The 25646-nt window shown below is 35.9% G+C and overlaps 2 protein-coding genes across 5 annotated transcripts in view; one reads left to right on the forward strand and one right to left on the reverse strand.

Annotated features, from left to right (window-relative positions):
* Nucleotides 1-25646, reverse strand: part of ACAD11 (acyl-CoA dehydrogenase family member 11) — a 105251-nt gene that overhangs the window by 44150 nt on the left and 35455 nt on the right. For both annotated transcript variants that reach the window (XM_041734169.1, XM_041734170.1), the window contains exons 10-13: nt 19218-19295; nt 18392-18530; nt 12214-12321; nt 10585-10683 (exon numbers count right to left, since the gene is read on the reverse strand). In XM_041734169.1, coding sequence (XP_041590103.1) covers nt 10585-10683; nt 12214-12321; nt 18392-18530; nt 19218-19295 — 424 coding nt within the window. The remainder of the gene's footprint in view (nt 1-10584; nt 10684-12213; nt 12322-18391; nt 18531-19217; nt 19296-25646) is intronic.
* ACKR4 (atypical chemokine receptor 4) lies at nt 4055-9995 on the forward strand. Of its 3 annotated transcripts, none has more exons than XM_041734175.1 (2): nt 4055-5103; nt 8125-9995. In XM_041734175.1, the coding sequence occupies exon 2, from the start codon at nt 8132-8134 to the stop codon at nt 9182-9184; it is 1053 nt and encodes a 350-aa protein (XP_041590109.1). In that variant the 5' UTR covers nt 4055-5103; nt 8125-8131; the 3' UTR covers nt 9185-9995. The 3 variants fall into 3 exon arrangements, with proteins under 3 accessions (XP_041590109.1, XP_041590108.1, XP_041590107.1); XM_041734174.1 differs by lacking the exon at nt 4055-5103 and adding an exon at nt 5173-5819; XM_041734173.1 differs by lacking the exon at nt 4055-5103 and adding an exon at nt 5869-6643.

Raw genomic sequence — 25646 nt, forward strand, 5'->3', positions numbered from 1 at the left:
ATCGGTGGGTCAGTGGTTGAGCATCTGCCTTCAGCTGAGGTCGTGATCCCAGGGTTCTGAGATCGAGTCCCACATCAGGCTCCCACAGGAAGCCTGCTTCTCCCTCTGTCTATATCTCTGTCTTTCTCTGTGTGCCTCTCATGAATACATAAATAAAATCTTAAAAAAAAAAAAAACAAAAACAACTAGAAGCCAACCACAAAAAAAAAAAAAAATCTGCATGGAAGTTAAATAACATGCTACTACACAATGAATGTGGCAACCAAGAAATCAAAGAAGAAATAAAGTACACAGAAACAAGCAAAAATGAAAACACAAGAGTCCAAAACATTTGGGATGTAGCAAAAACAGTTCTAGGAGATAATAGCAATACAGGTCTACCTCAAGAGCAAGAAAAATCTCAAATAACCTAATCTTAACACCTAAAGGAGTCAGAAAAAGAACAAACAAAATCCAAAACGAGCAAAAGGAAGGAAATAATAATCTAATCTTTAGATTAGAGCAGAAATATATGATATATAAACTAAAAAATAATAGATCAATGAAACCAGGAGCTGGTTCTTCCTTCCTCCTTCTCCTTCTCTTTCTCCTTCTCCTTCCTTCCCTCCCTCCCTCCCTCCTTCCCTCCCTCTCTTTCTATATACGATTTTATTTACTTATTTGGGATGCCTGGGTGGCTCAGCGGTTGAGCATCTGCCTTCGGCTCAGGGTATGATCCTGGAGTCCGAGGATCGAGTCCCACATCAGGCTCCCTATTAGGAGACTGCTTCTGCCTCTGCCTGGGTCTCTGCCTCTCTCTCTCTATGTCTCTCATGAATAGATAAATAAAATCTTAAAAAAAATAGAAGAAGGAAAACTTTCAAAATCATTTTATAAGGCCAATATCACCCTGATACCAAAACCCAACAAAGTCACCACAAAAAAAAAAAAAAAAAAAGAGAACTATGGGCCAATATCTCTATGAATATAGATGTAAAAAACTTCAAAAAAATATTAGTAAACCAAATCAAACAACACATTAAAAAAATCATTCACCGTAAGCAAGTGGGATTTCCGGATGCAAGGGTGGCTCAATATTCATAAAACAATTGCTGTGATATAACACATCAATAAGAGGAAGGATAAAAACCATATGATCATTTCAATAGATGCAGAAAAAGCATTTGACAAAGTACATCCATTTGTGATAAAAACCCTCAAAGTAGGTTTAGAGGTAACACACCTCAACATATTAAAGGCCATATATGGAAAAACCCACAGTGAACATCATACACAATGGTGAAAAACTGACAGCTTTTCCCCCACGGCCAAGCTTGTTCTTAGGATATCCACTCTCACCACTTTTATTCAACATAGTACTAGAGGTCCTAGCCATAGCAATCAGACAAAAAGAAGAAATAAAAGGCATTCAAATTGGTCAGGAAGAAGTAAAACTCTAACTATTTGCAGATAATATGACATTATATATAGAAAACCCTAAAGCCCCCACCAAAAAACTACTAGAAGTGATAAATGAATTCAGTAAAGTTTCAGGATACAAAACCACTGTGCTAAAATCTGTGGCATTTGTATACACTAATAATGAAGCAGCAGAAAGAAAACAATCTCATTTACAATTGAATCAAAAATAATAAGATACCTGGGAATAAACCTAAACAAAAAGGTGAAAGGCTTATGCTCCAAAAACTCTAAGACATTGATGAAAGAAACTGAGGGTGACACAAAGAAATGGAAAAACATTCTATGCTCATGGACTGGCAGAACAAATGTTGTTAAATGTCTATACTAGTAAAAGCAATCTATAGGTTTTATGCAACCTGTATCAAAATACCAAGAGCATTTTTCACAGAACTAGAACAAACAACCCTGAGATGTATATGGAGCCACAAAAGACCCCGAATAGCCAGAGTAACCTCAAAAAAGGAAAGCAGAGCTGGAGGCATCACAATTCCAGACCTCAAGTTACATTACAAAGCTGTAGTCATCAAAACAGCATGGTACTGGCACAAAAGTAGACACACAGATCAATGGAACAGAAAACCCAGCAATAAACCCATAATATATGGTCAATTAGTCTTCAACAAAGCAGGAAAGAATATCCAATGGTAAAAGACCATCTCTTCAACAAATGGTGCTAGGAAAACTTGACAGCTATATGCAAAATAATGAAACTAGATCACTTTCTTATATCATACACAAAAATAAACTCAAAATGAATTATTAAAGACCTAAATGTGAGACCTGAAATCATAAAAATCCTAGAAGAGAACACAGGCTGTAACTTATTTGACATTAACTGTAGCAACTTCTTTCTAAATCTGTCTCTTGAGGCAAGGGGGAAAAAGCAAAAATAAACTATTGGGACTACATCAAACTAAAAAGCTTCTGCATGATGAAGAAAACAATCAAAGAATACAAAATCACTAATGGGATACATGTACCCATCTGTTTATAGCAGCATCAGTTATAATAGCCAAGATATGGAAGGAGCCCAAGTGTCCATCAGCTGATGAATGGATAAATATACACACACACACACAGACACAGACACACACACACACACACACACACACACACACACACGGGAATATTATTCAGCCATAAAAAAGAATGAAATCTTGCCATGTGCAATGACATGAAAGGAGCTAGACAATATAATAGTAAGTGAAATAAGTCAGAGAAAGACAAATGAGTAAAATAAGACTTCACTCATATGTGGCATTTAAGAAACGAATGAGCAAAGAGAAAAAAAGAGAGGGAGAGGTAAATCAAGAAAAAATCTTAATTTTAGAGAACAAATTGATGGTTACTACAGGGGAGGTTAGAAGGGGATGAGTGAAATAGGTGATGGGGATTAAGGAGTGTACTTGCTGCCGTAAGCACCAGGTGATGTATGGAATTGATGAATCACCATTTTGTATGCCTGAAATATAACACTATATGTTAATTATACTGACATTTAAAAAAAATAAAAATAAATGCACCATACATTTTTGGAGGATATTACATCAAATAGTATGTTCATGAGGACAAAAATTGTAGGAGTATCATAAACAGCAAGTTCACCTGCATGTGAAATACATTTCTTTGCTTCTCATGGAAAACATATTACAAAATAACAAAACTGAAGAAGTGATTGAAAGTATGCAATTAGGAGCTTATGGGAAGATGTTGTTCAAGGGGCAGAAGGTTTTAGCTATGCAAGATAAATAAGTTCTAGAGAGCTAATGTACAACCACATGACTACAGTTAACAGCTTGAAATTTGCTAGGAGAGTTGATCTTAAGCTTCTCATCACACATACATAACTATGTGAGGTGATGGATGTTAATTGCCTTGATTGGGGTGAATATTTCACAATGTATAAACATATATCAAATTATCAAGTTTTACATCTTAAACATAAACAATTTTTAATTGTCACTATACCTCAGTAGAGTTGGAAGAAAAGGATGTACAGCTAAAAATGCCGGAAAAACAGTACTGTTGAGATATGTCAGGCAGTTTATCGAAATGTTTTGTTGAAGTTTTGGTGTTTGTTGGTCTCTTAAGTTTTATAGCTTGTTGTGATGCATTTCTCATTTTAAAGAAATATTTTTGTACAAAAAACAACAACAACAACCAAGAGGTAAGAGGGTAAGAGAAGGGGAAAGACCAGATAGTGCTTAATAACTTATGTAGGGATAACATTAAGTGCAGCATCTGTCAGAAGGCATCAGAGACCAATGATCAGCCATGGTAAGAGATGCATCCCTTCCCCGGCCAAGTCAGCAGCCCAGGAAGAGCGCCCTGGGTGTGCTGCTAGTCTAAGTGGGTGCAGGATAGACAGCACTATTCCACACTTGGAATAGTGTGGAAGAGCCCGCCAAGAGATTATTTATTGCTCATCTCTTAGCAACTTTGCTTTCAGTGACTTCACATTGATATTTTAAGTTGGCTTTGGTGGGAGTATCTACACCTTGGAAAATGAAAAACACCATAAATCCACGCACCTTTTTTTTTTTTTTTTTTTTTTTTTGTGAGTTGGCTTAGCTACATGCAAAGGACCCTTCCTCAAAGAATGGTGAATAACAAGGAGGAGAAGCTGGCAGTATTCTCAGACTTAAATTGTGGGAAGATGAAGGAAAAGGAAGAGAAGGTCCAGTGACTTAGAGCCTCCTTTCAGTGAATCTACAAGAAACTTTGATCAACTGCTGGGAGAAAAATTGGCTTGGGTCTGAAATAAGCTCTGCAGGTGGAGACTGAGCCTAGCTTTGCATGAGAAAAGAAATAAAGGGAATTGTTATATAAATACATGGAGAGTTCAGTTCAAATAAGAAGGGCTGAATCTGCATGAATCCCTTCTCTAATTTTCGTTTGTTTGGAAGCAAGGAAAAAACAATGTCCCCAGACTGAAGGATTTTGAAGGTTTATATGCTGGTCTTTGAAAAAAAAAAAGAAAGAAAGGTTATAAGAAGGCAAGAGAGTTTAAAGTCATGGGGAAAGGCATATTCTGGGGTCAACGACAGGGAAAAAATATAGAAAAACCAAGAGTAGTCTAATAGCTTAAGTAAAATATTAAATGATATGGCACAAAAAATATTGTTCTACAAATGCCTAATTATCATTCAGAATTTAGTCCGTGATAATTTAAGATAATTTCTTTTTAAAGAGAGAACTTTCTGAGTCAAAGTCCTTTTTCTTTTCTTTCTTAGACAAAATAACTTTTGAGAGTATTTCTCTAGATCCTACCTACAAGTGCTCATTAGCTGCCTTGATGCTCTCTCAAGTGTATTTTTTTGGTTTGGCCTTTGGTTCCTCAGCTGCAAGCACTTTCTTGTTCCTTTCTTCTAAGTGGAAACTTTGAAAGGTCCGTAGTTTTTGAAACAAGATAGAATTCCTTCAAATTTGTACCCTAAGACACCTTGGAACTTGGATAGGACTTCACAGCATGGTGATACAAAAAATAAAAGATCAAGTGCTCACAAGGTTAAATTTCAGGAAAGCCCTCTTGGATGCAAGACAAAGGCGGGGTATAAAACGAAAACAAAAGTAGCCTGAGTTAAAGAGGTCATTTGATTTTACTCTGCACTCAAGACTGCTCCTCTCTGCACACTGAAACAGGTTGGTTTTTTCTTTTTCTCATTCTAACTTGGATAAGATTATTTTTTAAAGCCCAAAGACTTTGTATATTTACCTATGTAGAGGGAATCTTGATGTGCAAAAGTCTAAATGTTAACATGCAAAAAAAGAGCTATATAAAAACAGCTATGTACTTTAATCTTAAAAAATCTGAATATAGCAAGAAGAAAATATTTTATTATTTCTGGTATTATTTTAATCCCATTACTTGCCTATGAAACTTTGTTAATGAGAAACTAGGTTTTGCTATACCATTTTTTTTCTGCTTTGTTTTACAAATGCTATTTTTTTATTCTTGTCATAATTATAGACATCTAAAATGTGTTCTTATATATCTGCCAGAAGGATCATTTCTGCAAATAATTTCCATTCTTGTCCTATTTACCCACATTTTTAGTAAGATTCTTATTTAAAAATATACTTCCTTAATATCTTATATTATTTGGGTATACTATTCCTTATCATCAGGTTCTCATTTGAGATGAATGAGAAAGAAAGAACAAAGTTCATACTGGGTTAATAATTAACACATAAGAAAATGATGACCAGAACGGTCTTCCAGATTGGAACTTTTCAAAAAAACTTAAGTATAAACGTAGTCATTTTAAGCTGCTGGCACCTGGTTTTTACATAATGAAAGCAGTTCTTCCAGGACTTCCTCATCAAGGAGACTTCTTTGCTTTATTCATCCAAAAAGGGTAAGAATATATTTTTGGAAATGTACCATAAGATGACACACTGCTTTGAAAATAATATTTTCATTAATGATGATGTAAGAATGTCAGAGCTTCTTCCAAGGATAAAAATAACCAAACAGAGACAGAAAAGCTAAGGAAAAGGCAAAATAAAACTCAGCAGTATAAAACACTGAAAGTCATTTTTACATACATTTTAAAACTTGTGAATTCTGTGCAAGTTCATCTTAATAATGAACCAAAATGGTAAAATAACTAATGATGAGACCAGAAGATTCCTGCCATATCATCTATCCATTCTAGACTAGTAGCTCTACCTGTTTGTAAAACCTTAAGTTTGAAGAGTATTTACTGAGCACCTAGTACATACCAGTCACTCTATAGTAGTTATAAACATAAATCCAACAGGTCATACTCTTAGGAAACTAAGAAACCCATCTTTTCCACAGGATGGGGTCAGTTCTCTGAGAATGAACGTGGGTATGTATGTAGATATTGGATCGGGAAAGTCTTCTGGGGAGGCGATGGCCAAGTTAATTGAGGAGGAATTGGCCCTTTAAGGGAAGGGCAGGAAATAGTCTATCAGATGAAGGAACAGAATGAGTAATGATGTAGACACGTGCTGCAGCATAGCATGTGCCAACAAACTGCTTGCAAATGAGTATTATAACTGTCTGGGGCGTGTAGTAGAGAGATGTAGCACGGCGTGGGTGCATAGTAGAGGGATGTAGCAGGAACCATGGGTAGGATCACATTATGGAGGGAGCCTTGGGCATCATGCTAAGGAGCCTGGATTGTAGCTTTCAGGTGAAGAAACTGTCTTTCAGGTAAGGAATTAAGCAGAAGAGTGACAGATGGACATTTCAGAGACACAGAACTCTGTTGGCAATAAGAAAAATGATTTTGGCAAAGAGGTGGTAAGGAGGAATAAGAATAGCAAATACCAGTTGGGAAGGTACTGTAATAGGTAAGAAACCCTGGTGGTTGAATTGTGCAGATGTGTCAAAGAGGGCAAATTAAGAGGAAGAGGCAGATTCACAATCTGTTTGGAAGGTAAAAATCAGAATTTAGGAGCTGACTGGAAATTAGAGATGAAGGTGAGGGAAGTCAAGGACAGTGTAGGCTTAAGGCTTAGCTAACTGGGGGAATGATGCTACTGAATGGTAGCATGCATTCAGCATGTGTGACAGGTTTTGAAGGGAAGTTAACTAGAGGAGATTTTGTTTTATAAAGGCCATCTAGTGAAAGTAAGAATAGGGGCAGGCTGGGTGGCTCAGCGGTTTAGCGCTTTTTATCTTTAAAAAAATAAACAAAAATAAAAATAAATTTATTTTAAAATAACAAATAAATTACCTCAGTGTTTATTCTTACTTTTTTTAAAAAAATATTTTATTTATTTATTCATGAGAGACATACAGAGAGAGAGAGAGGCAGAGACACAGGCAGAGGAGAAACAGGCTCCATGCAGGGAGCCCAATGTGGGACTCCATCCTGGGACTCCAGGACCACGCCCAGGGCTTAAGGCAGCGCTAAACTGCTGAGTCACCGGGGCTACCCATGAATTTATTTTTAAAAATAAGTCTATAAATAATAAAAATAAATTTCTTTTAGATAAATAAAATAATATTTTATTTAATTTACTGTTGATATACTGCATAAGAACCAAAAAGTTGTATATGTAAAAAATAGAATATTTTTTATTCCTTTTGTTGAAATCTGACTAACTTTTCATATTTTAAAAACTATTTTTACATAAAAATCATTACTTTGATTTAGGATTTAATGTTTAGGAAAATTCCTCAGGGTATTATTTTTATCTTTCTTGTGTAAATCCCAGCTCCTGCACATAGACTTGTAAAAACAAAGGATGAAGAACTAATCTTAGGGATGTATTCCAATGTGGCCTCCACTGAAGAGTTCTAAATTTCAAAAAGCAGCAGATTCAGCCGCACCTAGGTTATGGCAACAATCTCTCTAGTTAAAGAACAAAACATATGCTAGATTAAAAAGTGCTTCCTTTTATGGGGCGTCTGAGTGGTTTAGGTGGTTAAGCGTCTGCCTTCGGCTCAGGTCCTAATCCTGTAGTCCAGGGATGGGGCCCCACGTGAAGCCCCACTTTGGGCTCCCTACTTGGCAGGGAGTCTACTTCTCCCTCTGCCCCTCACCCTGCTCATACACTCTCTCTCTCTCTCTCATAAATAAATAAATAAATGGAAGAATGAGTGAATGAATGAATTCTTTAGAAAAAAAGTGCTTCCTTTTAAACAATATTAAAATGAATATTCTGTATTCTTTTTGACATTTACAGTGGAGCCATGGCTTTGGAACACAACCAGTCAACAGATTACTATTATGAGGAAAATGAAGTGAATGGCACTCATGACTACAGTCAGTATGAAGTGATCTGTATAAAAGAAGAAGTCAGAAAATTTGCAAAAGTTTTCCTGCCTGCCTTCTTCACAATAGCTTTCATCATTGGAATTGCAGGCAATTCCATAGTAGTGGCAATTTATGCCTATTACAAGAAGCAGAGAACCAAAACAGATGTGTACATCTTGAATTTGGCAGTGGCAGATCTACTCCTTCTATTCACTCTGCCTTTTTGGGCAGTGAATGCAGTTCATGGATGGGTTTTAGGGAGAATCATGTGCAAAGTCACTTCAGCCTTGTACACGGTCAACTTTGTGTCTGGAATGCAGTTTCTGGCTTGTATCAGCATAGACCGATACTGGGCAGTAACTAAAGCCCCAAGTCAGTCAGGAGTGGGGAGAACATGCTGGCTTGTCTGTTTCTGTGTCTGGATGACTGCCATCTTGCTGAGTATACCTCAGCTGGTTTTTTATACGGTAAATCACAAGGCCAGGTGCCTTCCCATCTTTCCATATTACCTAGGAACTTCGGTGAAAGCATCAATTCAAATGCTGGAAATCTGCATCGGATTTGTAATACCCTTTCTTATCATGGGAGTGTGCTATTTTGTCACAGCAAGGACCCTCATCAGGATGCCCGACATTAAAAAATCCCGACCCCTCAAAGTTCTGCTCACAGTGGTTATAGTTTTCATGGTCACTCAGCTGCCTTATAACATTGTCAGGCTCTGCCAAGTCATAGACATCATCTACTCCCTCATCACTGACTGCGACATGAGCAAACGCATGGATGTTGCCATCCAAATTACAGAGAGCATTGCACTTTTTCATAGCTGCCTCAACCCAATCCTCTATGTTTTCATGGGAGCCTCTTTTAAAAACTACATTATTAAAGTTGCTAAGAAATATGGGTCCTGGAGAAGACAAAGACGGAATGTGGAAGAGATTCCTTTTGATTCAGAAGATCCCACAGAGCCAACTAGTACTTTTAGCATTTAAACGTAAAACTGCTGTCCCCTGCTTCGATACACATGAATGATGCTTCTCCTTCAGATAAAACATCTGCTTTATTGTGAAACTTAAATCTCAAACACTGTGGTGCCAACTTACAGCAATCAAGAGGTGGGGGAGGATGGGGCAAATGTAGCAGCCAGGAAGAAGAGGAAATGAAATAATAAATGTGCAAAACATGAACTTAAAATTAACAATACAAGAAAATAGTATTAACAGGCATAAATAATAAAGACACCATTCTATGAATTAGACCATCTGAAACAGATTAATAAAAAAAGACATATTAAGGAGCATTTCTGATTTTAAATGATTTAAATTTTAATGTAAGAATGATTTTACTGCATGATTTCAGTAATTGAATAACTACACACAAAGTTTAATCCTTTTTTCCCGTTTCTTAGTTTATAAGTGATTTCCAAAGAGCCCAGAAAGAATAACAATTGAACAATCAAAAAATACATAAAAAGCTTTACTGGTCCTTTTAATACATCCCTAGTAAATTTCATTTTTTTTTCATTTTGTCCCTGATAAATTTCTGAACACATAATCTGCTTCCATGTTGTTAATTTTCTTTAGTAATAAACTGGCTATCCTGTTAGAAGCAATCTTTCAATAATCATATTTACCTAGGTGCCAATTTTGCAATTTCCTAAAGGGCTCATCATTTATGTGAATCTATTACTGAGAGTTGACTAAATACATTTCTTATGTATAGATTCTGATTTTTTTGCTTAAGCACTTGTATTTTTAAGCAATAAAAATATGTGACACAATAAACAATTTTTAATAACATGTATATCTTATCTCTTTAAATATAATTATTTATGAATTATCAGAGTTCATTTAATATATCCCTACTGAAATTTAATTTTAATAGGTATTACAATGATCAATAGTGTGCACTAATATGAATTTTCTGTCACAAACTATAAAAAAACTGTGAACTATAAAACTGAAGAGAAAAAAATGCTTTCTGCTCTTAAAAGAAATATTGCCTAATCAAGATATGCTATCTTAAAATTACTTTTCTTGAGATGCCTGTGTGGCACTGCTGGTTGAGCCTCTGGCTCTTGGTTTTGGCTCAAGTCATGATCTTGGGGTTCTGAGATCAATCCCCACGTTGGGCTCTGCACTCAGCATGGAGTCTGCTTAGAGTTTCTTTCCCTTTCTCCTTTTCCCCTCCCTGCTCCCACCCCTACACTCTTTCCTTCTCTCCTAAATAAATAAGTATTTAAAAAGAAATAAAAATTACTTTTCTTTTTATCAAATATTTCTAAATTTGAATATGCTTTCAAAGGTAGAATTTAAAGAACTATGATCATGAAACTAATAACTATCATATTCTAACATAGTAGCTGGGACAAAGGATGGATCTGAATACTCACCACTGCTCCACCATTTCTTGCCATTAATTACATAGCTGTCTCCATCTCGTTGGATGCTACATTCAATGTTTGTGGCATCACTTGAAGCTACATTGGGCTCTATAAATAAGCAAAGGTTGAATTTATAGGCAGGCAAACATCAATAATTTACAAAAGAGACTTTAGATAAGGAAATCTGAACTCTTTGAGTATAGAGGAATGTTCCTATCCTTTCCCCCTTCCACCCTGGTTCTCCTATAACCTACACTTAGTAGGTATTCAATAAATGTGCATTGGAAGAATGAACGAATGGATTTCGAACACTGGGGATCAGCAACTGTGTCCTTGTTTTCCTCAGATACATGGTTTGAGATAACTCACTCAATCCTTTCTCCAATTATCAAAAGTAGATTAAAAATATTGTTCTTTATTGCCCACAATGGAAATCTACTAAATACTAGGATTTTGCAAGCTGGATTCCCGCACCACCTAGTTTACTATCTTAGATAATTTCTAACCGTGCCTTGCAAATTCCATCAGTACTGCTTTCATTTTGCATTTTGTAAAGCCTGCTCAACACAATGTCTTCAGAAAGTTTTCCATGGGACACCCTCACACAATTGCTTTACTATATGGCATTTCAAAATGTACAGGCTAGCCCTCAATCATAGTAATCTGTACTTGTTACTATGCTGCTCTTTTAAATGAGTCCTTCTGATATTTTTTGTGTTCTATTTCTATAACTAGAGACCCATGGGGCTTCTTTAGAGAGAGAGCTGTGTACTTATTTTATAACCTCCAATTAGTTCTTTGTAGACAACATCATACTGCAGATGTTCAATAAATGTCTCTTACTGATTTTAAACGGAGATCTGTTGTGCTATTATAAATATATGCAATGTTATAGAAGACTTTTAAATCTGGCCAAAATTATGGCCAGATGACATTTAGTTTAATAGTAAGCTCAACTATAAAATGATGACTTTTTCCTTTGAAGAATTTTTTTAATTTAAATTTATTTTGCCAACATATAGTATAACACCCAGTGCTCATCTCATCAGGTGCTCTCCTTAATGCCCGTCACCCAGTTACCCCATTCCCTCACCTACCTCCCCTCCTTTGAAGAATTCTTAATTGCTGCTTCCTATGTACAAATGATACCAAACCCATTTTTATTAACATGCTCCTAATTTTACTTCTCTTCATGATCATAATTTGAACTATGTGACCAGCATTGGTGAATGTTGTATTTTTCTAGGTTTATGGCAGAATTAAGTATTTTGTAACTACAATAAAAATTATTACAAAGATGAATATTTCATAGATAAGAGCAAAAAAAGATAATAGATATGCATAGATGGCAATTTTAGAAATGTAAGTCAAAAGATTATGAAGTTAGGTTTACTCTGCTGCTAAATGCCTAAAGTAGACTACCAGGAAACATCACCTGGTATCCTCCCAAAGGGTAGGATAATTTTATTCTGCACATTTAAACATGTCAAAATTTGAAACTGAGCTCAAAACAAACATATACATATCTCTGTCCATGGGCAAATTTGCCTGAAACACAGTCACCTCTTCGTTTCTTTACATCATCCATAACTTCAGGATGACTGACTGTACAAGGGGAGAACCATGATTTGCTTTTACCTGTCATACAGAAGCAGGAGGCAATGTTCCCTTGAAGAAGAGGCTCGAGCCACTGCTGCTTTTGCTTTTCACTTCCATATTGGTGGAGCACTTCCATGTTCCCTGTGTCTGTAAGTAATAAGAAAAAACATTTCTTTTGCATTTAAAAACCTACCAATGTAAAAAAATAAAATAAAATAAAAACTTACCAATGTGAAATCCAAACTTTATGTTGATAATATACACATGTATCTATCTATTTATTTATTTATTTATTTATTTATTTATTTATTTTTATTTATTTATTTATTTATTTATTTATTTATTTATTTATTTATTTATTTATGATAGTCACACAGAGAGAGAGAGAGAAAGAGGCAGAGACATAGGCAGAGGGAGAAGCAGGCTCCATGCACTGGGAGCCCCATGTGGGATTCGATCCTGGGTCTCCAGGATCGCGCCCTGGGCCAAAGGCAGGCGCCAACCGCTGTGCCACCCAGGGATCCCACACATGTATCTTTTTAAAGCAAATGTTTGCGTACAAAAATATTTTGAAACGTAAGAGTAAATATGATTTTTTATGAAGGTACACCATAAATAGTTATAAGTATATCGCATTTGGTGCATATTTATTCAACTTGTGTTGAATTACACACACTTGTCTGCTTCACCTCAATAAAGGTTCACCTTTATTGCCTCCTGCTTCTGTATGACAGGTAAAAGCAAATCATGGTTCTCCCCTTGTACAGTCAGTCATCCTGGAGTTATGGATGCTTGCTTCACCTCAAAAAGGCTTTTTTTTTTTTTAAGATTTTATTTATTTATTCATGAGAGACACAGAGAGAGAGGCAGAAACACAGACAGAGGGGAGAAGCAGGCTCCTCAGTGGAGCCTGATGTGGGACTCGATCTCAGGTCTCCAGGACCATGCCCTGAGCTGAAGGTAGATGCTCAACCACTGAGCTACCCAGGCGTCCCAATAAAGCATGGCTTTAATGACATCTGACTCAATTAGGACTAAGGGAAACAATTTACTGTTTTAATCTTTCCTTGCTATCTTGCAAATATGCTTTGCTAGGAGTAACTGCAGTGCTCCTGGAGAACAATTATTATTCTATGCTCTACTGAGACTCCAGTGCTGAGACTCCTGCTCCTCAAACATACAGTGTGCTAACTTTATCCATCATTCCTAAGTAAATTTCTGCTTCTGAACCACTTCCATTGTGAGGAATCTCTGATTACCTAGTAAGAAGTATCTCCTTCCTCAAACTCAGAGAGTAATTATTGTCTTTTTACCTATACCATTACTCTTACTTTTGTGCACCCCTACCGTCTAGCGGAGTACTAGGTCAGATCTCAAGAATGCTAAATACAGGTCAGCCCTGGTGGCTCAGAGGTTTAGCACCTGCCTTCAGCCCAGGGCCTGATCCTAGAGACCTGGGATCGAGTCCCACGTCAGGCTCTCTGCATGGAGCCTGCTTCTCACCCTACATGTATCTCTGCTTCTCTCTGTGTGTGTCTCTCATGAATAAATAAATAAAATCTTAAAAAAAGAATGCTAAATACAAAATCCCAGATGGAAAATGACAGCAGATAACTTCAAAGATCCTTTCCAACCCTCAGAAGGCATTGTTCAGTTACTGATACACTAGTATCAGTCTCATATAACAAAGGATGCACCATGTCTGCCATGGAGCAAAACATTCTAGGAGCTTTTCTCTGATATCTGTTCCTATCAAACAACTAAAAAAAAATACTATTTAAAACCTTTCCCTTGAAAACGGATTACTCATAAAAATTTTTTAAAAAGATCTATTTATTTTGTTTTAGAGAGAGAGAGATTAAAAGACTGTGCAGTGGGGGGCAGAGAGAATCTCAAGCAGTCTCCTCCCTGAGGAGGGAGCCTTGATCCCACAACCCTAACCTAAGATCATGACCTGAGCTGAAATCAAGAGTCTGATGCCCAACTGACTGAGCCACCCAGGTGCCCTGATTATTCATAAGATTTTCAGGAAGAATTTTTCAATATCACCTCTAAACATGACTTGAACATGGGGTGCCTGGGTGGCTCAGTCAGTTAAATGTCTGCCTTTGGCTTAGGTCATGATCCCAGGGTCCTGAGATCAAGCCTCACATCAGGCTCCCTGCCCAGCGGGGTTAGCCCACTTTTCCCTCTCCTCTGCTGCTCCCTCTGTTTGTTCTCTCTCTCTCTCTCAAATAATTTTTTTTTAATTTTAAAAATAAATCTGACTTGAAGGATAGTCCCTGAAATGCCTATGAAAACGGAGTTAAATCCAAGTTAAGTCTCTCAAAATGTGTTTCCACTCTGTTCAGACACTACTAACTGAGCCAAAGTTATATTAAAATGCACAAAATTCCTAGTAGATTAACATTAGCTTAAAATTCTTTTTGACTGAGGGAGAAAATGAGTCTTGAGATCTAATTAATGAAGCTCATTGTTTCCTTTGCTTATTTTAAATTCATGGTTTGTTATAGTTCAAATGAGGTAAATATTGAATAATATCTTTCCAAAAATTGCAAGTTTATTCTGAGAAGCTGGCGAAATGACACTATCATTTATAAGCTGGTAAAAAAGTCCAGATAAGTTACTTCTACAAAAACAATCCCCTAAATCAGCCCAAAGGCACCCCAAATTTTCTAGTAATAGCTATAGAATTAAAGTAGCTATTTTCAACATTCTAACATAAAATGTCATATGACTTCATGAAGGGCAAAAAAAGAAAAGACGAATTGGAAGACTACATATGTTTCCTATAAGCTTTTAGAACTATTTGGAAAGCTTGAGTGAAAATTCATCTTTTAAAATTAAGAAACCTTCAAAGTATTTAATCGGCATCAATTACATTCCCTTCTTTATCTGTTTTGGAAATGATCTAAAACACAATGCCCCAAGGCCTTCATGAAGATAATTCCACTACAAATAGAAAACGCCTAATTTTCTACTTATGGTTTTATACATTCTTGTTTGCTGACAAGAGTTGCTGATCATACTTTGGCCAAAGAAAATGTATTTTCCTGGCCAATTTCAAAATTTCAGCAGTTTGGTGATATTATTTAGATAGTATAATTGATATACTCATGAAATTTTAATATTAGAAATTATAATGCTAGAAAAATGACCTTCTAGTGAAAAGTGAGTTCATGGGTCAAATGGAGATAGGGTGGCAGAGCTGTTTCTGCAAAGGAAATCTTCTATAGCATTATTTTTCATATTATGACCCATTAGTATGTCATGAAATTAATTTAATGGAATATGGTGAGCATTCTCTAAAAAAATGAAATAGATCAAAATAGAACACATTAGATTAGACTCATTGGAAAATATCTTAGTATTTTATTTAACATATGTTGAGAGACTTAACTTGGATTTAACTGTTTTCATAGGCATTTCAGTGACTATCCTTCAAATCATATTTTTAAAAATTAAAAAAATATTTTATTTATTTATTTGAGAGAGAGAGAGAGAAAGAAAAAAAGAGAGAGAGAACAAGCAGGGGGAACAGCACCTTCTCCAGGGGAGGGAGAAGCAGGCTAACTTGCTGGGCAGGAAGCCTGATGCAGGGCTTGATCCCAGGACCCTGGGATCATGACATGAACTGAAGGCAGACACTTTTTTTTTTTTTAAAGATTTTATTTATTTATTCATGAGAGACAGAGAGAGAGAGAGAAAGAGAGCGAGAGAGAAAGAGGCAGAGACACAGGCAGAGGGAGAAGCAGTCTCCATGCAGGGAGCCTGATGTGGGACTCGATCCCAGGTCTCCAGGACCACGCCCGGGGCTGAAGGTGGCACTAAACCTCTCAGCCACCTGGGCTGTCCTGAAGGCAGACACTTAACTGACTCAACCACCCAGGCCCCCCATCTTCAAGTCATGTTTAGAGGTGAAAATTCTTCCTGAAAATCTTATGAGTATTGCATGTAATAAGAGAAACTATTATTTCATGAAGCCCCTCTTCAGTAATATATATGCCTCTCACTTCTTGTTCCCCAAGCACCTCACCAGATCCACCTATTCATTCATGAACATACATGTACAACTACATATGCTACATATTGGGTCAAAATATAAATTATATTTCTTACTATAGGTAGCAATTAAAAAGTAAGTTTTAAACAAAACACTACCAGTTCTCCTTCCACAAAATCAGGCCACCTATATATAGCATAATGTAATAGCTTCACATAAATGAGATGGAATCTTTAGAAATTCTGTGATAGATTTCTTGACCTTTACAATAGCCTCATTATTGGATTAAAATGTAATACAGCAGTAATTTGATAAACTGAGGATCTGAAGAGGGAAAACCACCTCAGGATGGTTCAACCATCATCAGAAGTCTGTAACTGCCTTAATAGTTCCAAATAAATGAAAGTCAAAGTCTACCGTGCAAACACTTTGCTATGCAACCAGACTGTGTTTTCTCTCAGATATACAATATACTTCTTTGTGGCAGTTCCATCCTTCATTAACTCTTTATGGGAGAGCTTTAGCAGCAGGGCCGTACAATGAGCACAAAAGGTAATACTGACTTCTAACTTGTTCAGTGACAATATAAGATATCATACCATCATCCTTTTACAACAAATCAAATGTTGTTCCTTGATTGCAACAGAGTAACTAGAGTAACTTGGGGGGAAAAAAAGACAAAAGACATTCCCAGGGTTTACCCTAGACCTACCGAATCAAATCTCCAGGGATGGAGCCTGTGAATCTTTGTGTGTGTGTGTTTTGTTTGTCTATTTTAAGTTCCTTAGCCAGTTCTTTGACAAATCCAGGTTTGGAAACCTCTTCTATAGACTACATTCCAGGTTTATCTCTTCCATATTATCTTTTAAAGAAAAGTTGGCTTCCTTCCCTTATTCTTCCAACTTTTCATGCCATTATCTTTGGAGGCATCCTTGACTTTCCCATATCCAATCAGGAAATTCTCTTTGCTCTTCCTTCAAAATATACTTAGGATATTTCTGCTTCTCACCTTTTCCACTGCTACCACCCTGGAACAAATCCCCATCATCTCTAACTAGGATTATTACAACAGACTCCCTACTTCCTTCCTTCCCCCCTTTTGTTAATTCTCAACATAGTAGTCAAAGTGATTCTTTTAAAACTGAGGTAACATCTTGTCATTTCCCTGGTCAAATCTCCAATGGCTTCCCATTTCACAGGAGATATGAGCCCTTACCTGCCCTATAAGTCCTTTTCCTCTCTGATATCTTCTCTTACTATTTTCCCAACTAGGCCGGCTTCCTTGACTCTTCTTGTAATATACCAATCATACTCTTGCCTTAGGGTCTATGCATTTTGTTTCCTCTGCTGTGGAAATTCTTTCCCCAGATATCAGCGTGGCTAACTCTCTTGCCTTTTTACATGTTTATTGAATATCATTTTCTCAGTAAGACTTATCCTGATCATTCCATGTTAAATTGTAATCTGCATTTCTTGTTCCCCAGCATTCCAGCGTTTCCATACCCAGCTGGAGCTTTTTTTTTTCTTTTTTTTCCCAAAGCACTTTTCATCTTTAAATCTACATAATTTATTCACTTACTATATTTATTATTTATTTCTGTCTCACTCCATCAGGACATCAGCTTAATGAGAGCAGGAATTTCTGAGTATTTTATTCCTTGATACATTCCAAGGATCTAGAACAGTGCCTGGCACATAGTAAGTAATCAATAAATAACTGGTGAATAGGCATGCCTGGTCTGGCTCAGTTATAAGAGTGCGTGATTCTTGATTTCAGGGTCTGGAGCTCAAGCTCCAGGTTGAGTTTAGACATTACTTAAATTTTTAAAAACTTAAAGAAAAAAACTGGTGAAGAAATGGAGAAATAGGGAGGCTAAAAAAGATTTGGAACTCTATCCATTCCAACTAGTCGTATAAATATCTAATACTCAATCGTGAAACTATAATCTTTATATTGCCAGTCCATTTGGTGGTGGCCTCTATTCACTAATATTCTTAATGTAATAATGTTTAACAAAAGAATAAACCCAATGAGAATATCAGATCCATTTTAAAAAATATTTAAATCGTAGTACCTGAAAAGTAAAATTATAGACTAGTTTATTAACGAATGACTTTGTGTAGAAAAACTTCCCGTCATAAAACAGAAAAATTTTAAACACTTAAACACTGCTCAAAATATCTGAGAAAGTTGTTTTTAAATAATATAGTAACCTGGTGCTTGGCAGTTAAAGACATCTGGAGCAAAAAAGCATTTTCCTGTTTCTTCAGCAATCAAGGCATAGTCCACCTGGCTGAGACCACTTACAGCTGGCAAAAACAAGTTCCAGAGGCCTTCTGCTTTAGCCATTTCCTGTCAAAGTGATGAATATGCCAGAGTGAATATAATTTACCAAGAATTAAGTTTATTTAAAAAATGTACTGCTATTTATGCTTTTTGAAATTTGAAAACACTTATGAAGTTGTTTCATTTACCCTGCAGTGTGTGAAACCAAATAGTTACTAATTCATTATAAATCAACAGTTTCCTATCTGTTAAAGAAATGCCTTTTTCTCCAGCTTTCCTTATATTTGGCTGAAAAACTACATTTGCTTTCTTGAGTATTTCTTATTGAATCACAGTTATTACTGAATCTCCCACATTTGTGTATAATTACGCCAAACATACTATTTTGTACATTTTAATTTCTTACATGTGTTGTGGTTAGGATTTAAAATCATGAAATAGACTGAGCCCATGTGGAACAAATGTCCTGTTTGACTTCTATCACAATTTCACAACAGATGGTAGTGAGTGGTGTTGATCATCTTTTTTCTTTCAACAGCTGTAAGAAGCTATCCTCATCCTATACTTTATACAAAACTCTATGTAACCCAATTTGTATACTGTGGATTCTATTTTTAACTTTCTCTTTAAAAGTTATTATTGATATATTTATTCTCTACATATATAATAACAACAGCAATAACAAACTAAGGTTTAAAAAAAAACACCTACATATACATTTTCTAATGTTAAAGGTTTCCTCATTTTTCTTACCTTAAGTTTATCAATCACTAAAGGTTTTTTCCATTTGTTCATTGAATTTTCATTTTGAACACAGAACTCAATTACCTCCTTAAAGTAATAACAAGAAAAAAAGTTTATTAGCTAAAGTAAATATAAAGTAAATAATGCCATAAGCTGCAAATATCCAAAGTAAATATATGTAGGCAAAGAAGCTTTTTGAGCTGCTATTAAATAAGTAATATTTCTAAGACCAGATATACAAATATAAACAATTCTAGAGGTTTGCTGCTCACGAAATTATGCTGCCTCAATATCAGATAACAGACTTCCAAAATCTTGTACCAAATTTTGAGTGTTCCATTTTTAGCAATATGGCACACTGGGTGGTCATAAGAACCCCTCTCAAAGTAGTACAATTAAAAATGTCAGAGAAAATATTTAAAATAATTTAAAAAATACATGTAGTAATGAATAGCTGTGTTGGAAAAACAATAAGAAAATTCCTCAGCAGCCAGAAGTAAAAATCCTGACTCTTCAGGGGTTACTAAATTACTTGTTTCAAACACCATTAGCAAAAATTGGCAAAACCAAAAGTGTAACAAAACAGAATCACACTCCCCAGAGACTACAGATAAAATAATAACCAGATACAGAATAAAGTATTTGTGTCCAAGAGATTTCAAGAATAAAGGAATGAATCACAAGTATGACAAGGGTTGTCAAAATTGGCCAAATTTGATAAAGAACAGAACAAAAAAAAAGGATAAAGAACCAAAGGCAACCTGAGGAAAAGAAAAACCAAAGTAATGAAATTTAAAAATTCAAGCAGTGGTTCTCAAATTTTGGTGGTATCAGAATACTTGGGGCACTTGGTGAGAACACAAGGATCCATGACTTACCCTATTTCAATGAGCCTACGGCTTCTGTATTCTTTACAAGCTCTGGCAATTCTGACACTCTCAACTTTTTTTTTTTTTTTTTTTTAAGATTTTATGTATTTATTCATGACAGACACAGAAAGAGAGGGGCAGCGACATAGGCAGAGGGAGAAGCAGGCTCCATGCAGGTAGCCCAACATGGGACTCGATCCTGGGACTCTGGGATCACGCCCTGAGCCAAAGGCAGACGCTCAACCACTAAGCCACCCAGGCCTTTCCTGACACTCCCAACTTTTGAGAACCACTGCGCTATGGATAGTCAAAAAATAGATTAGATATAGCTGAAAAAAATAAATAAATTGGAAGAAAATATGAAGAAATTACTTATTTATTGAATGAAGCACTGAACTTCAATAAAAGAAAATATGAATGGTTAAGGGACATGATGGATATAGAGAAAAGTTTTTGCATTAGTCTAACTGGGGATCCTAGATAAAGAAGAGGGAATATTGGAAAAAATTACATCTGAGTTTTTAGAACTGATGAAAGACACCAATTCTCAAATTCAGAAAATAAAATAAAGCCAAAGCATAAACTGTTGAACACCAAGGAGGAACAAAAGCTCTTAAAAGGTTGGGGATTCTTGGGTGGCTCAGCGGTTCAATGCCTGCCTTTGGCCCAGGCGTGAACCTGGAGTCCTGGGATCGAGTCCCGTGTCGGGCTCCAGGCATGGAGCCTGCTTCTCCCTCTGCCTGTCTCTCTCTCTCTCTCTCTATCATGAGTAGATAAATAAAATCTTAAAAAAAGAAAAAAAAAGGTGGGGTGGGGGGTGGAAGGACAGATCAATGATAATTTTTAAAAAGATGTTTATTTGAGAGAGAACGAATGGGGGATAGGGGCAGAGGGAAAGAAAGAATCTCCAGCAGACTCCCCAATGAGCACAGAGCTTGACATGGGGCTCAATCTTACAACCTTGAGATCATGACCTGAGATGAAACCAAGAGTTAGATACTTAACCTACTGAAACACCCAGGTAGCCCGACATCATTGATAATTAAACAAGTGAGAACTGACTTGCCAAAGCAACAAATGACACCAGAAATCAGTGGTGAAGTCATCTGGTGTCAAATGACACCAGAATATAACTGTCAACCCAGGATTCTATATCCAATAAAATAATCTTTCAAGAATTAGGACAAAATAAAGGTATTAGAAATAAACAGAAAGACAAAGAGAATCTGAATCTGAGTTATTCATTACTTACCTCTCTTGAGCAAAAAAAGGAAAAGAAAAGGGAAAAATAAAGATCAATGAAAAGGTTACTAGCAGATTCTCATTAAAGATCCTAAAAGAAACCTCTGAGTTACAAGAAGAAACAGTAAATAAAGTGATAAATACATGGGTAAATCTAAGTTAAAAACTAGCCACATAAAACAATAATAATTTCTAATTTGTGCAATTAAAAGAATCAAAATGAACTAAAATATGGATTGTGATGGCATTCTTCAATATTTTATTACAGCATCTCCGTACCTATTTTTTTACTTAGGCTAGAATTACTAGATTAAAGGCTATAAATATTGTCACAAGTCCATACTACAAAATTATTTTCTAAAATTGTTCCACTTCTTTACAGTCATATAACATACAAAAGATTTTTTTTTGTTAAGCATGGCTAATCTAGGGTACTGACGTATTTGGTGAAAACTGCAAGAAGACAAAGGACAGCTCTTTCTAACCAGAATGAACAGCATTCATCATTTCTGTCAAGAAAGTCAGTTAAATTGGAGATTTCCTGTTTAGGGTTGTTTATTATTTCCATCCCTTGTACAGCCATGGAAATAGTCAATGCTACTGTGTTTGATAAAAAATATATTATGCAACATTTACAAATGCCTCATTTCTGACTACCTCTTCATGATACCACAGTTCTAAGAAATTAGATTATGCCAATGTTTATACAATTATTTAAAAACTTGTGAGATTTAATACTTCTAAAGTCTATCCACTTATAGATCAGCAGACTTTGTTTGTGGTATGGCAGGAGTCAGAATTAAAATATCTCATTACAAAGAAGCTTTCTTTAGCTTTTAGAGTATGAAAAACAGTATATTGGTGAAAGAAGAAAGCAGAAAATATGCTTGGTGCCTGATCAATACTCCCCAAATAGCACCCTTAACATCTAACTTCCTCATTCCCTGATTGAGATATTGTTTTGCAGTATGTTGGCTCAGAAATTTAAATCTGAGCCTACAAATATTTTTGCATTATATTTTTCACTTTATTTTATTTTACATTTTTTCACTTTAAACTTAAGTCTAGGGGCAGCCCAGGTGGCCCAGTGGTTTAGCGTCACCTTCAGCCCACGGCCTGGTCCTGGAGACCCAGGATCGAGTCCCATGTCGGGCTCCCTGCATGGAGCCTGCTTCTCCTTCTGCCTGTGTCTCTGCCTCTGTCTCTCTGCGTCTCTCATGAATAAATAAATAAAATCTTTTAAAAAAATAAACTTAAGTCTATAAGAAAGAAGCAATAGTTCTTTACTAGTACATTATTATACTGAATAGGAAAATATTACTAATGTTGTCATTACATAAAAGTGTGTTCTCAAGACTATGTTGCTAGTTCTTGTTTTACACGCTATTTTTAAGGACTCCTTATCTACTTTATTTTTATTTTTTTAGAGAGAGAACATGAATGTATGGGGAGGGGCGGGGCAGAGGGAGAGAGAGGAGAGAATCTTAAGCAGGCTCCATGCCTAGTGTGAGCCCGATGCAGGGCTGGATTTCATGACTTGACCTGAAATCAAGAGCCGGACATTCAATGGCCGCGCCACCCAGGTGCCTCTCCTTGTCCATTCTGAATAGGAAGAACTGCCTTTTAACATTTTCATAGATAATGGGTTCTTATGTTCTCACTTTTACGAAATCCAAGGAATTTCAAAGGTCATTTGAACAGTTTAAATAAGGTTTATTTTTCCCATTATAAAAATCTGGAAAAATATGTAAAAGTGTTCAGAAAAAGTCATTAAGAGTCTTACTAAAGATGTGTATTGTTAAAATATTGGTTTATTATATGAAATAATCTTGTTTTCTAGACACTTTTTTAGACACAACTTTTAATTTTTATAAACTTAGTTTATAAAATACAGTTATTCATGTAATAATGTAATAAATTCATGTTATTCATGTAATAATATTGGATAGAATTTTATAGGCTTTCCCCCCTCCTGTTTTGAAAAAGCTAATTCCTTTTCTCCAAATATCATTAAAAAAGGTATATGTTCACAGACAAGGATTAGTATTGTTCAGAATCATTCTATAGGATAAAACATTTTTACAGATGTTGCTTTAAGATTTTTTCTAAGATTTTATTTTTAAGTAAGCTCTATACCCAATGTGAGACTCAAACCCACAACCCTGAGACCAAGAGTTGCATGCTCTACTGACTGTGCCAGCCACGCAACTCAGTTTAAGATTTTTAAAATTTTTTTTTTAATTCATTTATGATAGTCACACAGAGAGAGAGAGAGAGAGAGGCAGAAACATAGGCAGAGGGAGAAGCAGGCTCCATGCACCGGGAGCCTGATGTGGGACTTGATCCCGGGTCTCCAGGATCGCGCCCTGGGCCAAAGGCAGGTGCCAAACCGCTGTGCCACCCAGGGATCCCCAGTTTAAGATTTTTAATGAAAGAAAAGGCTCATGTTATTAGGTGCGGATATATTCTAGGTTTGAATGATCTGCAAAGAGAAAATGAATGTGGCTTTTCTTGCCACACAAAATATTGACAATCTTCCCTTAAAAGCTAGAGACAGACTGCTTTTTTAACTTATAATAAGGCATTTTATTTTATATTGAAAATTCTTTGTAATAGCTGCATAATACTAAGTTCAGCAGATGTACCACAACCTAACTTGTGATACTTCTTTTCTGTGCTTCATGTTTCCCTTGATTTTCCATTCACATTTATAAATGAAAGAGCAAGACTACTTGGTTTCTTCTGCCAATTCTGGCCTCTCCTTTGAATAATCAGCTGGTTCCAAGCACAAGCATGTCAACAAATATGTTTTATTTTAGGGTGAGCAGGCAGGAATCAGGCAGGCTAACAGGCAATCTAGGATTCACATCAAATCCCTATTTTAAAAAAAAAAAAGCCAAAAAATGGAGCACTCTAGAGCCCTAACCCTCATGTTGAAGCCTAGCTTCTTTGAAACAGATAATTTGCTTTTTTTCTTTTTTTAAGAGCCCTAGGTTATTACTCATAGCTTAAAATATTCTCTGACTAATTTTCAACCCAGAGTAAAAATTGTACTCCCACTGCAAGGATTACATGAGTTACTATACCTCAAGCTCTTGGCACAGTATCTGGAAGAGGAGTAAATTCTTAATGCATATAACTAGTGTTGATTCACTGTCTTCCTCTTCCATTTAACTGTAAACATGGCAACCTGTCTCCTTGTTTAACATTGTAATGCTTAATAAGACTTAATATTGTCATGTCCAGACCATCTAGCACAGTGACTACCACTGAGGTGCTCAATGTTTGTTGAGTGTTTAAAGGAAATATTTTGCTGAGGGTAGAATTTAGGTTAAGTCTGGATCAGAACACATACTCTAACTCTAAGGCTCAGGTTTTCCACACTGTTCTACATTGGCTTCCTTCTCTTTTTGATTTAGGCAACTTGCTTAATGTCTCTGGACCTCAATTTCCTCACTTTGTTTTTTTGTTTTGTTTTGTTTGAAATTGGAGTAGTTAGCATGCAATATCGTATGAGTTTCCAGTGTATAACACAGTGATTTGACAGTTATTCATGTTATGAAATGATCACTATGATAAGTCTAAATTGTTTGCTTTTTCAGAGTACTCTTATAGTCTTCTGTTTGAAGCAAATGGCACTGCTATGCAGGTGTGTTAGACACCTACCCCTGCAGCCCACCTACAGGATAATTCTTCAGTCAAATATCTTGATTTCTCTTTCCCTTCTCACTCTTGCTCTCCATATCAGCCAATCACAGGGGACTTCATTGTAAAACAAAACAAAACAAAAAGGTTACCATCTGTGCTATAACCTTCTCTTATTTCAAAATGCTTTTGAGGTGTTTGGATTCCTCTGTTAAGGATTAGTCTTTGGTATGATCCATTCTGCTTTCCAATCCAACTTCCATTCTCTTTTCAAAACCTTCAATCCTCTGATTGTCCCACTCCTGTTTTTGTGGTTTTAGCAACTTATTCCATTTTTAAAACATTTCTTTATTGCCAATGGGATTTTATTGGAGGGAAAGCAGATAAATGCTGAATTTAGTCTGCCATCTTGAACCAAAAGTATTCATTTTCTTTTTAATACCCCAAAATTCAGAATTTTAAAATTCAAAATTGTGTATGTACTAACTAGATCAGAAAGTCTCCAAAGTGATATCTTAATCACTGAACACATATAAGTGGAGACTATTTTTTTTTACTATTTTTAAAATTTAAATTCAATTAACATATAGTATATTATTAGTTTCAGAGGGTAGAGTTCAGTGATTTATCAGTCTTATATAACACCCAGTGCTCATTACATCCTATGCCCTCCATAATGTCC

The sequence above is a fragment of the Vulpes lagopus genome, chromosome 19 (assembly GCF_018345385.1).
Source record: "Vulpes lagopus strain Blue_001 chromosome 19, ASM1834538v1, whole genome shotgun sequence".
Taxonomy (NCBI): Eukaryota; Metazoa; Chordata; class Mammalia; order Carnivora; family Canidae; genus Vulpes; species Vulpes lagopus.

What these genes read in the sequence shown, in the direction of transcription:
- ACKR4 (XM_041734173.1), top strand. Translation starts at nt 6,573, where the DNA reads ATGGAGGGAGCCTTGGGCATCATGCTAAGGAGCCTGGATTGTAGCTTT. An exon ending in GTGAAGAAACTGTCTTTCAG is followed by an intron (nt 6,644 to 8,124) that starts GTAAGGAATTAA and finishes TGACATTTACAG; the next exon opens with TGGAGCCATGGCTTTGGAAC.